The sequence below is a fragment of the Scomber japonicus genome, chromosome 3, assembly GCF_027409825.1.
Source record: "Scomber japonicus isolate fScoJap1 chromosome 3, fScoJap1.pri, whole genome shotgun sequence".
Lineage (NCBI taxonomy): Eukaryota > Metazoa > Chordata > Actinopteri > Scombriformes > Scombridae > Scomber > Scomber japonicus.
Genome location: NC_070580.1, coordinates 14,171,979 through 14,197,068, shown reverse-complemented (window position 1 = coordinate 14,197,068; position 25,090 = coordinate 14,171,979). Strand labels below are relative to the sequence as shown.

The 25,090-nt window shown below is 38.6% G+C and overlaps 2 protein-coding genes across 3 annotated transcripts; one reads left to right on the top strand and one right to left on the bottom strand.

Moving 5' to 3' along the window:
* Positions 1–1,882: 1,882 nt before the first annotated feature.
* Positions 1,883–6,952, bottom strand: myl9b (myosin, light chain 9b, regulatory). Its single transcript, XM_053316590.1, has 4 exons — positions 6,910–6,952; positions 3,492–3,697; positions 2,932–3,093; positions 1,883–2,820 (listed from the first exon to the last, which is right to left on the bottom strand). The coding sequence occupies exons 2-4, from the start codon at positions 3,673–3,675 to the stop codon at positions 2,645–2,647; spliced, it is 522 nt and encodes a 173-aa protein (XP_053172565.1). The 5' UTR covers positions 3,676–3,697; positions 6,910–6,952; the 3' UTR covers positions 1,883–2,644.
* A 2,435-nt stretch (positions 6,953–9,387) lies between these two features.
* On the top strand, positions 9,388–24,887 carry LOC128356139 (phosphatidate phosphatase LPIN2-like). Of its 2 annotated transcripts, none has more exons than XM_053316583.1 (20): positions 9,388–9,502; positions 13,563–13,763; positions 13,881–13,976; positions 14,105–14,376; positions 14,980–15,087; positions 15,281–15,392; positions 15,505–16,300; positions 16,402–16,495; positions 16,722–16,903; positions 17,006–17,099; positions 17,264–17,333; positions 17,457–17,549; positions 18,200–18,258; positions 19,132–19,282; positions 19,413–19,561; positions 20,540–20,626; positions 21,851–22,003; positions 22,431–22,545; positions 22,914–23,017; positions 23,299–24,887. In XM_053316583.1, the coding sequence occupies exons 2-20, from the start codon at positions 13,572–13,574 to the stop codon at positions 23,447–23,449; spliced, it is 3,078 nt and encodes a 1,025-aa protein (XP_053172558.1). In that variant the 5' UTR covers positions 9,388–9,502; positions 13,563–13,571; the 3' UTR covers positions 23,450–24,887. The 2 variants fall into 2 exon arrangements, with proteins under 2 accessions (XP_053172558.1, XP_053172559.1); XM_053316584.1 differs by lacking the exon at positions 9,388–9,502 and adding an exon at positions 13,022–13,106.
* The last annotated feature ends 203 nt before the right edge of the window (positions 24,888–25,090 follow it).

Below are 25,090 nucleotides of genomic sequence, written 5' to 3'. Positions count from 1 at the left end.
CAGACAATCTCTGTATTCTTGTTCATAGCAGATATAAAATCCCCAAATCCTCTTCTAGTATTTCCACTTCATTTTTTTGTGTGTGCCTCCTTACTGCTATTTGATTTCTGTGCATGTCAGCAGAGTTGGGTTTTTTTGTTACAGGTACACCGTAGACTGATGTGCAGTTATACCTCATTTTACACAGGTCATGTCAGGCTTGGATCATATGTAGAGTACTAAGTATTAAAGTGATATTTTTATTATTCATTCAACATCATGCCACTGTGATAACACCTCAAGGTTTGTGATTCTGGAAACGGCTGGCTAAGTGTTAGGCAGGCAGGTTTTATACATAGCAAGGTTTATATCGGGTTTTAGATGCAAAATGACGCTTAAATCAGAGATGACAATGTGACGATGCATGTAAATATTTTCATGGTCAATTTTGTTGTTTTTCTTTGTTTTGTAATGGCATTTTCTCAAAATGTAGTTTCTTTACAGCCAAATGCATTCAGAAATGTTCATGTTGTGAATTATGACTGACCATGAGCAGTATGACTGGCTGCTGTGCCTTAAACCTACGACTGAGGGATGATGTCCCTTTTTTTTATATAAAAACTTCTCAATAGTCTGTGCAATATATGCCTTAAACTTTAAATGTGTTTTTGTATAAACATTTCAAAGAAATAAAAGTTCAGTTTTTCATAAATTCTATTTCTTCTCAGTTTGTTTACCTATAAACACTTCACTTTTGTAAAATACATTTTGTGAAAATAACCAAATTGTACCATCAATGAATGTTAAAGTCCCTGAAGAGGTTTTCTCTATTACCTATGAGCAATATGTGCTGTGAAACATTCTGAAATGTCACAGTAGGATAAACGGTGTCAATAAAAAAAAAAAAAAAGATTGGCTGAGTTTTATCAAGCTGCTTCAGTATTGTTCATGTTGTCATGATTTTTAAGGATATGTGGATAGAATGGAGCCACCATCATTCCTATTAGTAAAACCTGTTTGTTTTTTTTTTGTTTTATTTAAAGTCAAAATGTGCTGTGAGATACTATATGAACAGACTGTCAGTCTAAACAGATTTGTTTATTTGACAGTGTGACAGGAGTTATTTCTATATTAGGCAATCAAATGTGAGGAAACCTCATTTACATTGTCCTAATGATGTAAATTGGCTGAGGCTTTGAGCATTAAATAATATCTAGGTGTTTTTTTTAAATCAAACTTTGATAACTTGCATTTTACGCACTTCCAGAGCTTCTGATGCTCAAAGTATGTACTTTTTTTTTCTTTTTTTTTCTTTTTTTCTAAAAGTAAAATATAATTTCCTTTGCTTTAAATGATCATGTAATCTAATAATGGAATGTATTTGTTTCCTTGAATAGAAAACATTTAAAGAACAGGGACTTTTTGATTTTCTTTACCTTATAAAATATACAAAGCTGCTGTGGACTCTTAATAGAATTGCACGTTTCAGCCCACTGACTACAAATTGTGCACACTTTTTTTTTATTCAAAATTATTTTTAAAAAGTCCAGGCAGCCACTTCACTTCATGTTAGTGAAAAAAACTTTCATTATTGTTAAATTAGAATAAATTTGCTTTATTTCAATGTCAAAGTTATCTTATATTGTGTTGTGATGATGAAACTAAATATTTGAGAAATATCAGGTTGGTGCAATCATACTTGCAATGCAACTACAGTGTTCACTGGAAAATGTTTATTGTCAAGTACACTGGCTTTGTAGGACAAAGAACTACAACATCTGAAGACTGATGGTGCTGTAGGAATATTAAATGTGAAGAGACACCTCTTTGAAACAGTCTGGGACATACATGATACAATGACTTACACACAACCCAAACAAATCTACACTTTTTGCGGTCAATGGCATGAATAAACTTACTTTATTTGCCTGAGCAATTTCCACCCTGAAATCCTCACAGACATACCTGATCTTCCAACAAATACACACAAACCAGCTGTTGGGAGGATGTGCTCTCTACTTTTGATTGTCAAAAACCAATAAACACAACCATAATAATTAATTTCTTTATCTATTTCCATGATACAGGGATACAAATATTACAGAGGAGGAGACTTGTTGCAGTGCTTGTGCAGATGTGGTAGCTAATTGGCAGGAAGAGGTAAACATGGCTGGCATGTAGCACTGACTCTGGCAGTCCAAACACTTAACCCCACACACACACACACACACACATATTGGTGTTCGGTGCATCTCTAAAGTCAAACTAGGTTTCCTGCAATGATCTACAAATGTCAGAACAACTGCTGTTAAAGTAGCTGAAGCCTAAAAGAGTAGGAAGCCGCATTAGACTCGTAGCGATGAGATGCAGATACTGTGATACACCTCTCTTCATGATAACTTTAAATGATGATACAGTTGAAAAGTAGTGTATTGCAGAATATTTCTGTGGATAACAAATTAATCCCAAGATCCTAACTTTTATAAAATGTGCAGATCTAAATAAATGTAACACAATGACCACTGATGCCCATTTATAAAAAGACTGATATATTTCTACATGTATCAATTTCTGTCAAATATACAGGGTCCATAAAGGTAGAAACAAGGGATTGATTTGTGGTGCAATGTGCGTGTGGGGACCCAAGGCAGTCGGTTTCCTCCATCTACTCGTCATCTTTGTCTTTGGCGCCGTGTTTGAGGATGCGGGTGAACTCTGCGTAGTTGAAGTTGCCCTTCTTGTCAATGGGCGCCTCACGGAACAGCTCGTCCACCTCTTCATCTGTGAAGCGATCGCCCATGGTTGTCAGCAGCTCTCTCAGATGGTCCTCATGGATCACACCTGGGACATAGGTAACATCCATTAAACATGCCAACATAATACAGAAAGGACCAGCTCCACAACACTGTCATGTTTACCAGTGCCATTGAGATCAATTCAAATGTGACTCACCAGATCCCTCCTCATCAAAGCAGGCAAAGGCGTTGCGGATGACATCCTCAGGGTCTGTTCCGTTGAGCCTCTCTCCAAACATGGTGAGGAACATGGTGAAGTTGATGGGCCCTGGTGCTTCACTCATCATCCCCTCCAGGTATTCATCAGAGGGGTTCTTACCTATAGGGTAACAGAAAGCACTTGACATTTGAAAATTTGGGGAGGTATAAAACAGTGTTCAGCACATTAGAGATGTTTTTTGTTCTGGGCTCTATGAGCTCTATGTTTATTGTTATGCTAGCTGTTAAAACAGAAGAAAAGTCTGGTCATGAAAATTTTAAGAGGATGTTTTTTCTTATGAATTCAATAATAATGAAACTAAATGAAATCCAAACCAGCAGCTTTGAAGGAACCTTTAAGAGTGACATATAATCCAATATTTTATTTCATTTACAAGGCACATCAGACACAGCAGTCTATATATATGGAGATAAATATCTTTCAAGCTAAGGCACATTTCCAGTCGATCGCCACTTGTAGCCACAAAAACTAAATTTAGTGAGAACAAGGTTGTTTACCCAAACTTGCCAGCATGTCATGCAGATCCTCCTTGTCGATGAAACCATCTCTGTTCTGGTCGATCATGTTGAAGGCCTCCTTGAACTCCTGGATCTGAGACTGGTCGAACATGGCGAAGACATTGGAGGTGGCCCTCTGGGGACGCTTCTTGGTGGTCTTTCCCTTGGCGCGTTTGCTTGACATGGTGGCAGCTGGATCTGGGCCTGTGCACATTCAGAATGCATGATTCATGGGTTGGATCAGATTAAGGATACGGATATGGATAAGGATAAATTTATTGATCCCACAGTGGGGAAAATTCATTGCTACAGAAGCTCAAAAAAATAGTGATATAGAAAAAAAAAACAAAAAAAAAACAAATGTATACAACAATAAAATTAAAAACTAAATAAAACAACCCTAAAATGCAATTATAACATATACATACATAAAGCAGTTGGAATGCTTTAAATGAATCCTGATTTGAAAACATTTAGATATTTTAAAATCCAGTGATGCTCTGAACCTTCTATATTTTGTATTATAGTGCTTAAAGCTGGAATACTGCATTTATGATGCTTTTTCATATTTTCTCTCACACTTCTCTCTCTCACTTATCTTTTTCTTCCACCTTCTCAAGAGAGAATCACTGTCACCCTAAATGACGGGTACAGTGATAGGTGTGAAAATGAGATGTCTCCACAGTGCACACTGCAGCTAACTTCAGATCCTTCCAGAATTAGACCTGTCACTCATGTTCAGGTCCACAAGGATTTGTCACATGTGTGTGTATGTGTTTATGTGTGTTTGTCCTCTGTGGTTGTGTTAAATCCAGCAGGAAATAGCAGACAGAGGACAGAGGGACAGGCTGGTTTGTGCAGGAGGAAACTGATCAATTGGGCTGATGAGTCACACAAGTATGACATCATGCCCTGTGAGCTCTGCCACTTACTAAACCATTCACTCTGGTGAACTGCAACAAGACTGCCTTCCCTTTAATTAGCTGTTTTGCTTCCATCCATTTTCACTCTTTATTCTACACCTTGAAAGTCAAAAAAGTACACCTCTCATAAAAATAATGCTTTAAATGTATTTTATATTCTTAGTCCTACATCCTGGGGAGCTGTAACAAGAGATATTTCTAAAGCATTAATCATGTCCACACGTCATGTCTTCTCTTCTCAAACATCATTATTAAAGATGATGGCAACTCAAAGTTCCTCATATAAATACAGGCTGCGTTAAATATAAGACAGATAGTACATCAAATGTAGACATCAAAATTACATATTTCAAGACTGCTAATCATCAAAGGGGTCATGAATGGCGTTTGGATAGTTAATCAAGATGTGGTTATTTTCAGGTATATAGTCTCATCAGACTAAGTTGCATCACATCCATTTTACTTTGAATTTTCTTTAAATATGAAATGCATTTCTTAATTACTTAAATTTGCTATTTAATGTCTGTATTTACTGTATATATGTTTATCATTGATTTAAAAGTGTAAAGAGAAATGGTATACTGTAGATTATTCTGTTTACCAGTAACATTTGAACATAGTTGTGCATCTTGGCAACAAATTACACCCCTTACATGATATTCATTTTATAGCACATTACTGCAACAGCTGCACAGACATGTACTCACAACACTTTTAGAATAATAGCTCACTACTATCTGTCATCATGTTTAATGCAGCAGATTACATTTTTGTGTCTGGTTTCTGTTGCTTTTATGAGTCACTGAAGCCTCACAGAGAAGCCAGTGGAAGCAGAGTTTGATCAGCTTTGCCTATCTCATCCTCATCTGCTTATCTGTTTCTGTTGAGAAGCTTTTCCCTCTGTCTGCTCATCTCTATACAAATGAACGCTACTGTAGAGAAGAATTGTACATTTTATTGTCGATGCAAATCAGCATGACCAGGCTAGGCAAAATTTATGATCTTAATGAATAACTTGATAGTCCATGGTAGCATTTATAATACATCCAAAAATGGACCTGTAAGTTTAAGTTCTCAGTATGAAAGGTTACAGGAAGGGAATTCACATTTTTGAGTGGCATAAGAAGCCTTACTTATAAAAACTACCTTGCACAGTTGTCACTCCTTCCTTTCTCTCACTAAAGACTTCATTTGATGACTACTGTTTGGCTGCTTTTGACCCTCCATATCCCAGAAAGGTGAAGAAATTTGGAAGGTGTATGTTGTTGGCCTGCTTCCCTCCCATTCTCTATCTCACGGTCAGTGAGGAAGCTGGAAACAAAACAGCTTCTAGCTCCAATGTAAGGTTTCAGGAACCGAGTAACTCCTCGGTCTGATTACAGCGTCTCGCTCCCGCCTGTGTTTTCATTACCAGACAATTAGAGCAATTTAGGCTGCAACTGTGTGACTGTAAGACAATGTGCTGGTACTCAAATGAAGTGGCTCCAATGTAAACAGTCCACTCTGAGTAACTGGAATTTAGTTATCTCTACTGTGCATTCTTGTTTGGCTTCAGGATACTGTCTCCTGACAGAGGCTGGTTGTTTTTGAGCCAGATCAATGAGCTCAGTTTCTAAATAGTTTTTTGATCACTTTCACAGCTTATTTCTTGTGTGGAAGGAAAGCTGATTTTCAGTCCTACTGAGCTTGGTGCTGTAGCAACAACTAAAACCTTTTGCATTCTGCACAGAATGAATCAACAATGATTCACAGAGAACAACTATTTTTGACCCCAACGACGTAAGCATTTGGCTGACGTGCCACAGCTTGGCTTGCATTGACAATTGCATTTGTTCTCTGCCCACCAAAGCCCTTCTGTGGACCCTTCGTATCCCTTTGGTATAACAAAGCTCCTCTGTCCCTCTGACCAGCATGAACACACACACTTTGTCATCCCTCTCCCTAACTTCAGGTCCTGCAGGTCACTACTACTGAAGTGAAGATTAAAAGGCCAACTGTCAGGAATTTCAAAAACAAACAGAGCAAAGTGAGCTCTCATCACCTATATGAAGACGAAATTGCACATCAAAAGTGTGTATGAGAACTTGTGTCTGTTTCAGAGAGATCTAAATGTGTCAGTGGCAGTTAGAAATTCCTCTGTCTAATGTGCCGTAGTGACAAGATGGAAGTAAACACACACACGCACAGTACAAATATTCTGTATACACACACACAGGTCCAAGGTGGACATCCCCAACAGATATCTCTTCACCTTGATCAAGACATAAAACATCTCTTTTATATCTAATCTGGTAACTTTAATCAAATACCCACTTCAGTCACTTTCTGTAACTCTATCTTTCCCTTTACTCTCAGCACTGACAGTTGAGCATTGTGCCACCGAACCAAGAGAATTTACACTCACAGTACTCTTTAAATGTCTTAAATATGAGCTTTTTCACACTATGTATGTTATATTCATGTAGTCATTTGGTAAAAACAGCTTGATTTCTCACCTTGGCTTCAGGTAGAAATATGTGGGAGTCCTTCAAACCCCTTTTGTCTGGTTCCGACACAGCAGTGGGAAGGGAAGCAGGCAGTCCCACTGAAAAGTTTGTTTAAAGAATCAGACTGCCAGTGGGTCCCTCCCCTTTCTGCCCCGGCCAATGGAGAGCCTGGCCTGTCCCATACAAAGACATCCCAGGCCAGGCCATTTCTCCATACAAGGCAAAAGAATGCACAGGCTGCAGCTTGCTACTGCCACAGACGCTGTTCGGGATGTTTGGGAAAAAAGGCAGAAATGACAGGAACTACGATAAGGCTGCCTTATTTAGAGAAAAGGGCCTAAACATTTAGAGGAGGCTCCGTGTGGAGTGTGGAAACATGGAGAGAGAGTTGTGAGCAGAGGCAGAGCAGTTTTGTTTCTGTTGTAAGGCCTTAAATAGGCAGTTTGGTTGGCCATCACTAGGGCCTGAACATGCAGGGAACACCTTCAATTATGTCATGGATGTAGCATCTGTTTGTGGTTGCTCACATTTTCCAATCATGCTTTATTAAAGAAACAGGTAATACCTACTTGTCAATAATTTGATGTTATAAAAAAATGTTGGCCACTTTTCATTCACAGACAAAGCTGTTTTTCACTATAAATGTTGTCAAAATATTTTGTCTGTTTCCACAATTCCACAATATCTTATTATCTTTCTTTCCATTCAGATATAGATAGAATGATTGATAGAATGAAAATAATGAAGGATAGTGGTTAGAAGTGCAAACCAATTACTGGAACATGTCTGTACTGTATATATGAGTGCACAGTGGTCAGAACATTGTGGGTTAAAGCTGAAGGAGTAGTAAGTGAATGGTCTGGTTTAGTAATTCCTCTGACACACAGTTTGTGTCTGTTGGGGGAAAGATCTCAAATGCCAAATGTGTCAAAGTGTGTATTTTCATTCGTAACGGTTGGCTTGGTCACAGCCTACAGGATTATTTTAAGACGCTGGAAATCAGTTAAAGCTCCTGCAGCAAAGTCCACTACTTTATTCATTAATTCTTATTACTAAGGATATTTCACACTCACATGTATTCACATGTACACAAATTTACAAAAAATATATATCCTCATCTTCTCCTATAAATTGTGGTGTAGAAATAGTTTATTTCTGTTGGGTTGGATATCTTTAAATGCTTAAAATCCAAATTGAATTCAACCCCAGCCCCTTCCACGTTTTGTCCAATGCATGAGTATAATGGATCAGAAATATAAAGGTGTATTTTTTTTAATTGTAAAATAACAATTCACCTTTTCACTGATGCATTTAACATTTGACATTCAGACATTACTATTCATTACATATCCTCATGTTTGGGTCTTTTATTTTAGGAATGTCGAAAAAATCTCTACTTTATCATCAACAAAGTAAGTCTTGAGTCCCTGGTGAGCCGTTCGTTGAGATCAATTTATGGCGAGATTGATACAAAGCAAGAGTGGAAGCAAAGAAAAGAGGCTCTTTTTAGTGAGGCTCTGTGAACATGCAATGATGCCCTCTGCTGGACCACACGGATACTATTCTGAAACATGAAAACTCTTCAGGGAATAAAGATGAAGACAAAAAGTGGCAAGGTTGTGAAGATGTGAGCAAAAGACACTGTGGATAAGCAAATGATTATTGGAGTTCATTATATGCTCAAAAACATAAATAATGTCATAATAAATATTTCACTGTGTGAAATTGTGTCTCAGAATAAAACAAATAGCATAAGTTATAGCTTGGTGTCTGTAATGTATTCCACAAATTGCTCAAATTTGCTATAAAATAAATCAAGTATTACTAAAAACTAAAAAATCCTAAATCCCTAATCACATCACATATAACTTTTTGAGATGTGCAGTTTCCAGTGGAATCTTGTCAAAAAACAATTTAAGACAGGCTCCAACTACATTTATTTGGTCCTAGAGTACTCTGAGCGTTTGTGTGCTGGAGTAGTTAATGCAGGGAATGTTCAGTACAGTGTCACTATTATGAACCATCTTCATGTGATGCATATACACAGCATGCATTTTCTATTTATCCATGGGGAATTTTACCACGTTGGTCATGTACTTATGTTTTACATAATTTCTTTAACAGCACTGTGAAATCATTTTATCTGGGTTTGATTAACATTGACCCTGAAATGTTTGAAGTGACTCTGTGGTAAGTCTTTAAACCCGTACAGGGATAGATCTTTAGTATGCTTCGAGTTTTGTGTGTGAGGTACTTTGACCTAAATTTCAACAGAGTTAACTGTTGAACAAACATGCTCCACGTCAATCCACAGCCAAAACCCACATTTGTGAGAAAGCTTAAGTATGTGAAGGTCTTTATAGTTTAATTGACTCATACCTTAAAGTCTTTAGTTGTACAGTGTCAAATTAAAAACAGGACTTGATGCATAATTTCACGTTTTGTTTACATGTTAACGTTGGAGGCGGGTCTTCTTTTCGTTTCCAGTTTGCTCATTGGCTAATATAGTGATTGACTTGTGTTAGGCGCAGGCGCAACACACTAGGAAACCCGGATGGTTTGCACTGTTTTGTATGATGTTTTGTGAATAGCGACTCGAAAGGTAAGTCTCTTTTTACACTCTCATTACCAACCTAGAACTAATAAACTCATGTTAATAACACATTCAGCTGTAACGGAGGTGTTAAGAGGTCGGAGCTAGCGGTCATGGCGTTCAAAGAATATTACTTTGGCCTGCGACTTTTATACACATATGTGTCGTAACAGTCGTGAAGACGTTTCTACACTGGACCTAACTCTTTCTCAAAGCTCTAAGCTCTTTCTCAATAAAGTTAAGCTCCTGTTGTCGTAGTTGTAGGACGCCTCTGTAGTTATAAAGAGTTTGAGTTAACGGAATAGCGAACTCATTTCTTTGCTAGTGTCTTGAAGCGTTGGAGCGTGGCACTGCGTAGAAGTGTAAAAGGCTGCGGAAGTCAATAGTTTTCTATTTTAATCCAGCTGTGTGTAAATCGGTATGTAGCAATGTAACTTGTATTAATAATGTCAGCTGTTTATAACTGTTTAAATCCTTCATGCCACTTTCATCGGATTTGAACGAAACTCGGTGTGAATGTTCAAGGCGCAAAGCAGAGGACGTCTCTAGTGAGTTTAATGAGGATTAAGTTACCTAAAGGCATCTCGATATGTGAGAAAATATGTGATAGACCACATCCACTTTCACAGATCAGTATGGGGTTTCAGATTTCAGTTTTTGATAAATACTTGCCTCCAGATCATATACACCAATTTTGGTGAAATTCTGTCCACCGGCTTTCCAGATGCACGTTTGTGGTATTTCTGGCTCCCCCTATGGGTCAGACTCAACGTTCTTTGGTAGCCTTGTTCCCCCTGCTCTTTGCCAAGATATTTTGGTTTTGTCAACCGATTTTGCTTAGTAGAAATGTGTATCTCGGTCCCTCAAGGCTGTATACCAAAATCAGTGTTGATTGGTTCAAAATCCAAAATGTTATATTCATATGAATGTTTTTCAGTTTAGAACTTTCATTACAGCACCACCATCTGGTTGATTTGGCTCATATTTCTTGTACAGTTTATGTACAGCAAGTTTCCAGTTATAGTTTTTCCATGGTAATTACTCATTCCAGTTCATGTAAAATTGAGCAAATGTGGCGGAAAAATAATATACTGGCACAAACACGAAAAAACCACAAAGGAGTGTGTACTTTACGCACATTTCCTCCTGGACAACTTTTCAGTTTCATTAACCTTTTCTTGCTTTAATCCCAGTGATTTATCCTTCACCTGGAGGGAATGATTTTCTGTCTGTCTGAACCAGCGATGATGATGGTGATGAATCATGCAATCTGATGCAATAGTCTCCTTGGAGGCAAAGTTCATTAAAAGGCAAGCCTATTGTTTCCATTGTACTTGGTTGTTACTGAGCATTGGGAAACTGGAAGCTTATGACATTTGACCTAGTGTGTAAATCCGATAATGATTCATCGATTACACGATCTACAGAAAATTGATCAGCAGAAATTTTTGTAATTGATAATTAGTCAAAAATTGCCAAATATTTACTGTCTCCAGCTATGTAAATGTGAAGATTTCCACTTTTTCTGTATTTGATATCATTTTAAATTGAATATATTTTGTTGACCTGACATAATAAGTCATCTGAAGATGTCACTTTGGGAAATTTCACTTTTTTCTTTTACATCACATGGACTAAATTACTTTTTTGGGGGAAAAAACAGCATATTAATTGACAATAAAATAATCCCTCAATGAGGACAAGTGAATTTAAAGACAACGTAATTTGAAATCATGTCGATCTACAGTGTTGATTGATAACAGGAATGTGCAGTAACAACATACTGCCACAGTTGCAACATTTGATCCTTGTTTATTACTATTAACCTTTCATTTTTCCCTTTTGTCATCCCTCCACTGGCCTACATTTTGTCTGCTCTCACTACCATTGTCTACTGCAGGCTTTTGTTCTTTCAGTTTCCTAAATACAGCTGACCTGGCAGTTTCAGTCAAGTATCACTCAAAATCAAATACGGTCAGAAATGAGCCTGAGTGGGCACAGAAAGAGGTAACTCATTGCATCAGTCACATGACAGGCCAGAGTGGATGCTGTTTTTTTTTCTGACTCCACGGCGGGGCTAGTCAGCTACACGACATTTGTTAGACATTGCTTTTCCACATAGACCTACCTCTTTATCTTGTCTTCCCCCATAGGCAACACAGGCAATGATATCCATTGAAGTTTGCAAGTTATTTGCTTGAGTTCCTCCCAAGTTGGCACGGCCGTTTGAAGGATTTCACACTGTTGGTGGATCATGACTGCTGGAGAGTCCCCTCATCTCTGATGGCCCAGAGAGCTGTGGTCAAGCCCAGAAACTGTCTGGTCGATCAGTTTGTGTGTGTGCGTTTTCATGCCAAGCGTGTTTGAATAGCCTGTCCAAGCCTTTCAGAAACTGCTGGTCTGGCTGTCATGTGCAGCGCAAGTGGGGAAGTATGAATTCGGTGTGACAGGAGGGTGTATATGTGTAGTGTGTGCTTGTGAAATTGTGTGAGATAGAGGAAGCATTAGTGTTTGACTGAATATACCAGGACTCTCTCATAGATTGCTGTATTTTGCCTCTTAGCTAAGGACAGAGAGGACTAGAGCGCTGTCATCTTTGATGATCACTGATCAAGTGGAAAATCCGATTTAGCTCAGCAGCTAGGATAATCCACTGTAGAAACTTTTGTAGCTATGTCTCAGTTGTCTAATTTTTCAAAAATGTAGCCTTACATCCACAGAGAGACATGTCACAATTTAAATGGCCTGAGACTTGAGAGGTGGCCAAGCATTCAGGGGAATGGAGGTGACAGGTTCCTCTGGTGGAAATGGAGATAAAGTTTCTTGAGACAGTTGTTGAGTTTCTGTGGTGGAGAAAGTCTGTATAAAAGTGGCCTATGGCAGAAGGAAGGTCAAGGGAACAAGGGAGCCTGGTTGGGAAGGGACATCTGCATCCTTCAATGTGGGTAAGACATGAGACTAGTACGCAGGACTTTGACATATAATGCTATGTAGAGGTTTGATTCATTGTGTCTTTCTATGGTCACTCTTTATGTTTCAGTGCCTGCCCCAAATTCACCTTGAGGGTTGACAGTTGTTGTTTCTTTCTCACAGGAATGTAAAAGTGGATTTATGATGACGATCAAACTCTCTAAATTAGGTGATTGGTGTGCTTGTTAAGTTTAAAGAAAAAATCCTTTTGATGCAAGTACAAACTTGGCTTAATGGGATGTTTTCAGTAGCCTTTGGTGAAGATTTTTGCTTTCTGGAGTCTTTTTTTGTTGGGCATGTTCTGGCCTGCTGAGGAGAAAATGATTCACAGTGGGAATAATTGAGTTAAATCTTATTTTGACCTCACTGATGATTAACTACCCTTTTAAAAATAGCTAGAAAGTCTGTCCTAACTTTTCACTTGTGTGTAAGTATTTTGGATCTCCACCTTATGAACATTTTTACACAATCATCGTGAGTGGTCAAGAGAATGACATTAGCTGCTCCTGTTATCTTATAGTGACAAACATCAAGATAAGTGTCTTGCGTATATCTGCTTTTGCCTCCCAGCTGTTGCCCTCTAACTCATTACGTATGAACAGGACCTGATTCCAAAGGTCGATGTTTAGTCAAAACATTAGAAGTAAGTCACCTTGTTAGAGACGACTCTCTGTTTTCAGCTTAGTGGAAATATTTTAAGTTCCTTGGCCTAAAACTCTGAAGTCTTGTAATATTTAATTGTTTACTTGTGCTTGGTATGAAGTGGGTTATATCACACATTAACTTTCTTTTACTGATTTGCTATGTTAAAAATATATGCAACATAGTTAATATAGTATGTTTATTAGGCGTTCTTGCATATAATCTGTTTTTTGTTTGTTTTTTTTAATTAAAAAATCGTTAAAATGAGATGTTATGATTCTTTAATATTGTCTTTTGTTTGCTATAAATGGATGACAATTTCAGTTTTTTCTACGATTTAAAAACGATGAAGTATCAACCCGCAGTCTACAAAAAACACTGAACGTAGACAGATTTTATTGTCTGTGTCATGCTTTTTGGCCTCACTGGTCTCACTTCTTGTTTTTTTTCTTACCAGTCCCAAACCATGAATATTGTGGGCCAGTTGGCGGAGACGGTATTTGTGACGGTGAAGGAGCTGTACCGTGGACTTAACCCCGCCACTCTCACGGGAGGGATCGATGTCATTGTGGTGCGACAGCCTGATGGATCGTTCCAGTGTTCCCCCTTTCATGTCCGCTTTGGCAAGCTGGGTGTGCTACGCTCCAAAGAGAAAGTTGTGAGTCCTTTTTCTATCTTGCTTTTCACTCCAATATTTTCATTGATGCTATATAGTCTGCTTGTTTGTTTGTCGTTGGTCATCCCTTGACCTGTGTTGATCATCACTGTGTTTGAGGTGGACATTGAGATAAATGGAGAATCCGTGGACCTGCACATGAAGCTAGGGGTTAATGGAGAAGCTTTTTTTGTGGAAGAAAATGAAAACATGGAGGTAAGTTGACCAACGATTTCAGATCCATTAACTTTGGCTCTATAAATGATCAGTTGTGGTAAAACAGCCTTGGTTTGGCATTTTTGGTGTCATCCCTCCACATTGTCTGTTTTTTTTATCCCCCACAGTCTGAAGTCCCAGCTCATCTGTGCACATCCCCGATCCCTCGTGAGGTCCCTGAAGACTTTGAGGAGTCCCTTGAAGGATCCTCCATTGCTGGGTCTGGTGCCCGCAGGAAGAAACGCCGCCGTAAACGCATGCGTTCGGACACTCACCTAAGAGAGGAGGCCAGCTCGTCATCAGATGAGAGAGAAAGAGAGAAGGAATGGGAGAGAGAAAGTGATCAGACCGGACAAGAGAGTCCTACTAAAGAGGAGTCTCTCACACAACTGCAACTCAGGTCAGTCAATAAAACCAACGCCACTAGGGATAAGAGAAGTTCTTCTTAATTTATGGTTATTTCTAAAAAGGCCCTCTTAGAAGAAGGTAAGATTGATTTAATGAATGATTCGCTTTAAGATGCTTTTGGAAAAGGGGTTTTGATTCATCTGCATATTTAAGGATCTCAACTAGCTTCAGTTTCTGAATGGTAAATCATACCTTATATCTGTGTTACTTTGTGTATCTCATCATATTGGTACCAAACTTCTACTGTTATTGTCAACAACTACTGATGCATTTATGATACCAGAACTCGCTCCATCACCTGCCCTTAACCTCTGTAGTGGTTATCCAGAATTCTGTCCTTTGACACTCATTTGTTTTATGGTTCTTATGGTTTTAATGACCAGCACTAATTTTCCAGAACTCCCTTTCGGAGTGACTCCTTTTAATAAAAATGTGAGCAATGCATTTCAGTTCAAAGCAGTTGGAAACTATACAGCTAAAAACTATGATGTTGATTCTTAGTGGGATTGTCAATAAAAGTAAGTCATTTTTGTTCAGTGCTCATATTTACATTTACACAGTAGTTAATAACTATATTTGTGTGTGTGTGTTAAAGTAAATCAGTGTACTTCTCGCTGTCTGAAGAACCAAATGATGAACTGAGCTCACCACAGAGCAGAGATACTCATCCACACTCAGACGGAGATCAGTCACCCTCAGAAAGGTGAGGAGGGTTAATCTTTAAAATGCGTTGTATGTGTGTATGTTTTTGTTTTTTGTTGTATTGAGCAGCTTTACATGGGAAGTTTGGATTAGTACCTGTTGATAGAGGTAGAGTTATAATGATTTATTCAGTGTGTCTTGTCCTTTTAATCCATACATTAACCTATGTTTTTCTGTTTGTCTCTCCTCTGCAGCAGTGTGTTCTATAGTCGGCCTTCCTCTCCTAAGAGCGACTCTGAGCTTCTGGTCAAACCCCAAGAGTCCTCTGGGCCACAGATGCAGTGGAACTGGGGAGGTTTTCCTATGGTATGGCAATACAAACAGACACTGATGTAGATGTGTTTTTGCAGCCAGCATTTGCTGTGGTGAGTGGAGACTGTCATGTTGACACACTCTCTCTTTGCCTTCCCCCTCACAGCTGTGTCAATCGGAGAGGACACCAGTGGAGTTACAGCACATCTCCCCCTCTAACAGTTCTCATTTCCGCACCATTAAGAGACAGGATTCATTTGACATGGGCTATGAGCCTGTGATCAGCTGTGGCAGAGTGGGCAGTATAACAGTGGTCAGACCACAACCCAGGACTCATTCCCTAGACCTAGGTAGCCACTCCATGCAAGCCATGCCTTTATCCTCAGAGACAGACCTTCACATTGCCAAGTCCACTCCTAGTGGCCTCTCAGAGTCTTGTACATCATCAGCAAAGACTAGTATGGACTCATCCCAGGCACAAGAATCCACAAAGGGGCAGGAGGAGAGCAAAGACTCAGTTTCTTATTCAGTTAGTTTAATTAATGATGGTGAGTCCCTTGCAAGTAAAGTAAGTACAATCAGTGTTGAGCATGCTAGCACTGTGGCTGATACAATTAGCCTTGGAAGCAAAAACGGTAGAGTCACTTTGACAATGGTCCAAGCAGATGGGAACATTGTCTGTACAGAATCATCAAATCTACAAGGGCAAGGTGCATTATCTGAGCAAAATGAACAGGGTTCTACTGGGAGTGGTCCTGTCAGTGAGGGGGACAGTGGGATAGATCCTGGCGCTGAGGGAGGGGAGGAGGACAGTGGACCTGGAGTGACTGATGGGTCAGTGGTAGGTTCACTGACCAATAAGGCTGCACCAAAAGCTGATGGGGCCAGCTGGACTACTGCAGAAGGATCAGCCAACCCTTTGGAGGGATCATCAAAAATGGAACAACAGGAAAAGAAGAAAGGTGTTCATTTTTTAATAGAATTGTGCACACTGTAGGCATTATTTCAGTCATTTAAGAGTGTGTGCTACTTGCTCATCACTTCATGTGTTGTTCTGTCACAGGCAAACGTAATCACCATCTGGGACCAACAGATATTTATTTGGATGATCTTACATCTCTTAACCCTGAGGTGGCAGCACTTTACTTCCCCAAGAGGTGAGAAGACACATAATGGATATTCTTAGAAAATTCACATTATGAAAATGACAGACCAAAATGTGTGCAGTTTTCAAACACTTATAGATAAATAAACAGAAAGACCTATTCAGTGATGTCACACTTGAATAATCCAATAATTGTCCTGTTATACAGTAAATAAGTGTTGCTGTTTAATGTGGAACATTTGAAGTTTAATGACATTGAGTGTATTGTGTCCTTGCAGTGAGGCAGAAGGAGCATCTCAACAAGGGGCAGAGCTGGGCTCAGGGAGCCAGTCACCGCAGTCTGTGGGTAGCGGAGCCATGGACAGTGGCACAGAGTACTTGTCAGATTCCACCTCCTACAATATGGATGTCAGCATGTCCCTGTGTGGACAAGAGGGTGACACCAGCCAAATCACTAAAGGTAAATCTCATTAAGAGTGTAGCATGAAGAAATATGGACATGTTCTGACAGTGGAGCGATAATGAGTAAATAAATAAATAACTTTTTTTGCTGTTTGTCCAGAAAAGTTTAAGGAGCACATTGTGACATACCAGGATTTTGTCAACAATCCAGGAATCGTTGAGGATCCGAGCCTCGTAATCTGCATTAACTCCAAGTAAGATATTTTTTAATAATTTATAAAACTGCAATTTACAGCACAATCATTGTGTTGTTTCAAAATGTTTTTATTTATTAGTTGTGTCTCATGAAGTTGCTCCAACGGTCATTCTCAATGAGTTTATATACATGAGTGTCCATCGCCTGCTTCTTTGTTCACAGCTATTATAACTGGGCAGTGGCTGCTCCAATGGTCCTATCAATGACAACTTTCCAGAAGAACCTACCAAAGGTATTTTATTGTTTTTTTCACTATATCCTAATAATGTTGAACATTTGTATTGCCTTAGTTTGTCATTGAACACGATAACGGGGCTGATTTTTTTTTTCATTCTGTTTTTGGTGTGTCATATAGAGTACTGTAGAGAGGCTGGTGAAAGACAAGATGCACAAAAAGTCTGGACGCTGGTGGTTCTCCTGGAGGAGAAGGGATATGGACAATAGCCAGGTAGATATTAAAGAACTCCTGCTAATGGTTTGTCATTATGTTTGGGTCAGCAAAAAGTGAAACGTTTTGCATTTGTAATAATCAAGCACCATAATCCATCTCTTATGCTTAAAGCTGTAGTGCCAGAATTTTGCCTCCTGCTTCTGGCAGTGAGAGTAAAGGGGGGGGGGGGTACTCAGCTGGCTGAGATGACCGGTAAAAAACACATATGTTTAGACGTTCCACTGGCCAGTAAACCACTGGCTGTAACCCTACTGTTGCAGCTCTAAAACAGTGAATAAATTGTTTTGAGCATCACACACAACCCCTGTGAAATGACTCATTTCACTATTTAATTCATTTGGGCCAATGACATTTTGAAAGTACAGAAGAGCAGGATGATTAACATCCAAACTGCGCAGAAATGTCACGTGATGGTAGGCTTAATCAGTATTGTGTCAACTTGTTTGGCAAGGGCTTTAATGCATTGGACATTCATTTATATGGTTAAGTTCTGCACTGCAGGTTTAACAGGTTTTCATGGGTGTAGCCTTGTTGGGAGATTAGGTCAGAAGTAATTGGTTGTTTATGGCCTAATAGTAGAAACCACCATTGCCACTTGAACAATGCTCTTAGTTGGAAGATGATAATGTTTTCTCCTTGCTTTCCAGCAAAAGAACTCCAAGGAAGAGCAAGAAGAACCTCTGGCCCCTATTACTGACTCAGTAAAGTAAGTCACCTCACTCAGAAATAAATCTTATAAAACCTCACACACTGTGTCTGATTTCCAATCTGGTGAATGTCCTGCTAATCCACAGACTAATGATGGACTAACCATATGTTTTATTCATCATTATTTAATTTTGTTATCTTAAGGCACACAAACGAACATTTCTGTAAATATATAAATATGAAGGTTTTGGCCAGAAATACTATCTTTTTTTGTAGCTCATAGGCACTTGTAAAAAGGATTTAAAAAAAATAGTACATACACTGTAGCCACAAGCAGCAACAGAAGCAATTTTAGCAATTTCATCAAGATTTCATTAGGACCTTGCTAAATTTGGTTAACACTACTAACAGAGGAATTGCATGCATAAGTCAAAGCAACTTGAAAAGCACCTAGTTGTTTTTTATGAGGATGCGCTTCATCTACAGAGGAGCTCTCTATGAATCTACATAGTGTCCTTACATAGTCAAGAAAATGTAAGAGCTGGCATAATATGTCATTTTTTTTTAGTTTGAGAACATTTGGAGCATTTTATTGAAACAGCAGGCACTTAATCTTTGTACCACTAGAGGGTGACAAAGCTTTATTCATAATAACAATTTAGCAATTTATTGATTTAATACACAATGTTCTGTAAAATGATGGTCATGACACTAAAAGTGGTTGTTCGTCTTCTCATAAAAATGACAAACAAGGAGTAGCTGAGTCAGTGTTTTACAATAATAAAGTTTAAGATATCTGCTTGCGGAAAACAAATAACTCAATCATCGTATTTATCAGTGTTACTTAGTTATCAGTGAATTTATACAGTATGACAGACAAACAGAATTTATATACACAGCAAGTGTTAATGCATGTGTGTTGTCTCCGCAGAGCCACATTGGATGATATCGACAGTGATGAGGCAGCAGGTCTCGGCCGAAAAGCCACCATTCCTTCCAACATGTCAGCAGATACCCTTAGTGCCACTCAGTGTATCACCCAGCTGTACCGCAAATCACTTCGTCTGACCTCTAAACAAATAGTAAGAGTTATACACACATACAAATACACATACATACACTTTCATACAGCCACACAAAATATATTTTACTCTGCTATTTAGAAGAACAATTGATTTGCAGTATTGTTTTACTGCTCTCTCCCTTAAACAGGAGCACTTAAACCTGCGTGATGGAGCCAACAAGGTGGTGTTCAGTGTGACAACTCAATACCAGGGTACCTGCCGCTGTGAAGCCACCATCTACCTGTGGAACTGGGACGACCGCGTCATCATATCAGACATAGATGGCACCATCACAAAGTAACAAAAACTAGTTTCCTTGCAAGCTGTTGTGTAGTAATAGTCCCATAGACAATTACCCTTTTAAACTAGTTCATAAACACTATGTAATTCCCTGGAAAGAACAGCAAGGTTCTGTAGTGAATCAGGGTGTCTAGGGCTCAGGAGGTACAGCAGGTTGTCCAGTAATCAGAAGGTTCAGCAAGATACTAAAACCTAAACTGCTCCTGATAGCTGTTCCATAGGTGTGTGAGTGTGTATGTGAATGGGTGTTGAAAGTGCTGTATCACTACTGATGATAGATAGATAGATAGATAGATAGATAGATAGATAGACACACACTATTGTCCTCGAAGGGAAATTTGTCTTGGGCTCTAAGTGCTGAGACCACTGCCGCCATAATTAAGAACAAAGAAAGAAAATAAAAGTAAAGTTGCACATTTGCGCAACAATAATACATGACTGAATTGCACATTTGCGCAACCATAAATGATATAATGCTACCTGTTGACTCAATAAATACATATAATAAGTACACATATTGCACATTCCCACACACATATACGTAAATATAATATAGTAAGTACACATATTGCACATTCCCACAGGGGATTACACCAATCATAGCAGCATCAACATGACAGCAATGCACCTCACCCTGTTGTTTACAAAGTCTTATTTATTAATCTAATGGAAGTAGGGATGAATGAATATTTAAATCTGTTGAACTTCCATATGGGGGTTCTGTAACATTTACCAGATGGTAACAGTTGGTATTCTGGTATGAGCCGGATGGCAACTTGCTTACAGCCTCTGCCATTGGTGTATGAATGTGTGTGTGAATGATGGCATGTATTTCAAAGCTCTTTGAGTGGTTAATCAGCACTATATAAATGCAGTCAATTTACTAGCTTTGTGGTGTTACAATTGTATTGCATGTGCATATATCAACTGACATTATAAAATGATGAGTTGTCCTTACTTTTCTGTCTCCTGCAGGTCTGATGCTCTGGGTCATATTCTACCTCAGTTTGGCAAAGACTGGACTCACCACGGCATTGCCAAACTCTACCACAAAATACACCAGTAGGTGGCATTCATTTTTTGTCACCAGTGAAATAGAAAGGATCACCTTTTTATAGCAGTTTCTTATCCTGAACTTTAACATGCATTACTCAAATCAGAAAAGCAAAAACAAATCTATTTAACCTCCTGCTGATGACTTCATGCTGATGTCATTCTAGTTGCAGCTGTCTGTTAAAGTCTGTGTAAAGTAAGAATAAATATGTGTTCTGAGTTTGACATACCACAGAAAAGTGTGTTGTTAACCACCCTGCCAAATTTGAATGATTAAAAAAATTGTGGGCGTGCCCACCAAGTTCACTGAAACTCCGCCCCCTACCAAGTGTCACCTGTCAATCAAAGTCACTACGTCTACCCAAAACATGGAAGCTATGTCTGAGAGCTTTCTGACGCTAGATCAGTTGCTAGCTCGGCGGCTAACTCGGTGGCTAACGCAGCTAACTGGCTAACTGTAGACTGTAGTAGTAGTAGTAGTAGTAGTAGTAGTAGTAGTAGTAGTAGTAGTAGTAGTGTGCACTGAATGTATTTATACCTACAGCAGCAGGAGCCAATCCCACCCACTAAATCCTGAACACAGTAATTTTGAAACACGGTTTGAAGCCTAGCTCCACAATTCAAATCTAAATGGTTGAAATTATTTTTTCACATTTTTCAGAAATACATTTATGACCTATTTAAGATGTTTAGAAGAAAATGTCTGAATTCACTTTACACAGTCTTTAAATCTGCGTTGCCAGATGTTCCTGTTTTGTCCCCACTTTACATGTCCTTTGCTATGCTTACAACTGCAGCTGTTTGTTTAATTGAGAAAAGACTGAATTCTGTTTTAAAGTGCCAATCTTTTGCTACAGAAGAGATGGAGAACAGAGTACATAGTCCAAATTTAAATTTTATCTGTTATGGAAGAAATACATTTGCATATAAAATCAAATCTCTTAAACTTTAGCCATAGCATTTGTAGCAGTGGAGAATTCACTCTGACCTAAAATTAAGCAATAAATTATTGAGGGGGCAACTTTATGGCATGTTTTAGTTATAGTTATCAGATGGTTATGAAAGTTCTAGTTAATCATCAAACAGCAGTGATCATGGTATTCCCATTATATTAAACTCCATAATCGTAGTGTGATAAAATATTTGTTTAAAACACATCGACGTGTTTGTTTTTCTGGTTTAGTAAATACATGTTATAAATAAATGTTTACACCGTTGCCCCTCTCTTTGCAGAAATGGCTATAAGTTCCTGTATTGCTCAGCCCGAGCTATTGGTATGGCTGCCATCACTAAGGAGTACCTGCAGTGGGTCAATGATAAAGGAACTGTTCTTCCTAAAGGCCCAGTACTGCTGGCTCCCAGCAGCCTCTTTTCAGCTCTGCACAGGTAACATATACACATACTGAATGTCTTTAGAGATAGTGTCATATTTCTGTTCTGTTTGGATAACATTATCTCTATTGCTTTCACAAAGTCTCATCTGTGTTCAGGGGGATCACTCAGTTACTCTGACATTGGGTTTGTAGACTACATATATGGTTGATTAAGTCATATCAGCCTATAAAATATCTTATCAAGAAGCTCTATATTATGTATGTGAAAAATTAACTACCGTATGTGCAGAACAATAATATACTGGTCACCTCTAGTGGTCACTCATTTACATCAAAATTCATAAAGCACACAAACACTACACTAAGCAACTACATTGTATTGAAAGTGATTTAAAAGTATGCAAGGAGCCAAAATCACAAACATGATGGAAATCCCTTTTGACTCATCAACTAACTATCAACTGTCCTGACCTGTGCAGGGAGGTGATTGAGAAGAAGCCAGAGGTGTTTAAAATCGCCTGCCTCAGTGACATCAGGGACTTGTTCAACCCCCAGAGACAGCCCTTCTACGCAGCCTTCGGCAACCGGACCAACGTAAGCAGCACTGCAGATTGGCTCTTAATACAGCAATAGCCTTCAGCGAGAGGGCTATATTAAGCCAAGGTTGTCCATGTGCTAAGTTGCATGTTTGGCAATGATAGCCTCTAACTCAAAGCTGGATTTTCTGCATAATCATAAGATATCTGGTCTTTCTTTTTGATTTATTTTAGGTCATTATAATTTGATCTTATAATACATGCCTAGAAATGGAAGTAAAGTCAACTTCCTTGTGGATAAAAAAAAAAACCCCACTGGTTAATGATTTATGGATTAGTGCTTATTGACCAAACAATCGCTCTAGTGTACATAGATACAAAGTTTAAAGTAACACTGAGGCTGCTGTCTGTTATTCTCTTTTGCAGGATGCTTACGCCTATAAGCAGGTTGGCGTACCTGACACCAGGATATTCACTGTCAACCCCAAAGGAGAGCTCATCCAAGAGAAGACTAAAGGAAACAAGTCCTCGTAAGTGTGCAACAGAACATGTAGGCAGAGGAAGTAAAAAACATATTTCACCTTTTTTGGATTTGCTTTTTCCAGTGTTGATTATTTATTCGGACAATGGAGAAGCAACTTGTATAACCACTATTTCTGATGACATATACACTTTTGTGCCTATGTTTATTGATGTAATGTTGTGTTTGTGTTTGTGTGTGTGTGTGTGTGTGTGTGTGTGTGTGTGTGTGTGTGTGTGTGTGTGTGTGTGTGTGTGTGCGCGTGTGCGTGTGTGTGTGTGTGTTTTTCAGGTACACCCACCTCAGTGAGTTGGTGGAGCATTTCTTTCCCATGCTTTCTGTAGAAGGAAGCACAAGCTCTTCTTTTGACTGTCCTGACTATAGCAGTTTCTCCTATTGGAAGGAACCCCTGCCAGAACTGGACCTGGATGCACTATTGTAGACACACAATCCCCAAAAATGCACACACACACACACATTTTATGGCAAACACATTAGCACACATTCTGTCTTTCTTTACTCCTTTTCCAAAGAGGCATATCAGAGCATTTTCCCAGCATGCCTGAATACTGCCTTTGATCGACCTGCCAACTGTAGTGCCTGTTTATGAGCCTCTGAATAAACATGGAACATGAAGAGACAACTGTCCCTTCTTACACTGCACTCAAAGATCGAGCCAAATTAAGTCATGATATGCATGGACTCTACATTTCAAAAATAAGTGTATAAACCATCATGCAGTACTTAATCTTGGTGCTGTTGCATTCAATATTTTGCTGTTTTGTATGTGAAAATTCAGCAACTGGACCAGTATGCCTTAATTTTCTCAAGATGAATATTGTTTTAGTTTTTTGTCATTATATGTAGCATAGACATTCACAAATATAATTCTGCATGATGACATGACTCTTGACAGTCTCACTCATGTCAGCAAAACAAACTTGGACCAAAAACTTAATTTGTATAAAAATGAACTTTGAGCTTTATCAGATGCCCTTTTTCGAATGGTGCCTAATCCTGCACATGCCAAAACTGTGTTTACAACTATTGCCTGTTTTCAGCGACTGAACTGGAATTTTTTTAGAAGACAGCTTAACGCTCGTGGCAGTGATGTGACCAAATCAAACAAACCCTGGCACATAGATACAAAACAAACCTGTTATCCCTTATTTAGTGGAGATGTGAGAGATTATGTGTTGTTGACGACAGAGAACGTTTTTGGACTTGAGTGTGTATTTGGGAGTTTGTTTTTTTTTAAGCTAAATGTGCAAAGCAACCACACATGGAGTGATAGCTGGGGAGAAATCCTGAGCATTATTCGGTTGTCAGTGTTAGTTTGTCAAACACAAGACGGTTTTCTGATTTTTTTTTTTAACCTCTAGATGGGAGGCTAGATTTTAGGTGCGATAATTGCGAGTCAGCCTGCAGGTTGTTAGGCAAAACAGCTTTATTTGGGTTTAATACACAAAGACTGCAATAAGAAGTCCATCTGATAAAGGTGGTGATCATTGTGAAACTACAGCACAGACATTTTATGTCTTCCTTTAAGGTACTGCACTACCAAGTTTAGAAATGTTTGCACAGTAAGTGAATGGGAGGAGGTAGGTCAGACTGACTATAACTTTTATTCCAGATATGTGTCAACTGACCTTGGGTGGAAATTTAAAGTCCGGTTTAGGCCTGGTGCAGTGCCTTTATAACATAATGACACTGTTATTATTATTATTATTATTATTATTTTTACAGCATATATATTTATATATTTCATCATTTGAAGTGGTTGATGGACTGTGTGGGGTGGACTGAGTGAAGCTGAGGACTGTTGTTACTTTGTAAACAAAATGTCTATATAAATAATAAAATTCAACTCTGGCTCTTTTTCTTTGATCTCCAGTTTTTATGTAATTTGACCAAAAAGTTGTTTTTTTTTTGTTTTTGTTTTTTAGCAAATACACACTTTTCCTTTTTTTATACTTCAGAGTGCAGTTTTGTTTTTTGTTTTCTTTGTTTTTTTTTCATTCTTACAGTTATGTAGCCTATATCTTGTGCAATAAAAATAAACAAAATGTAGGCTGTAGACCAA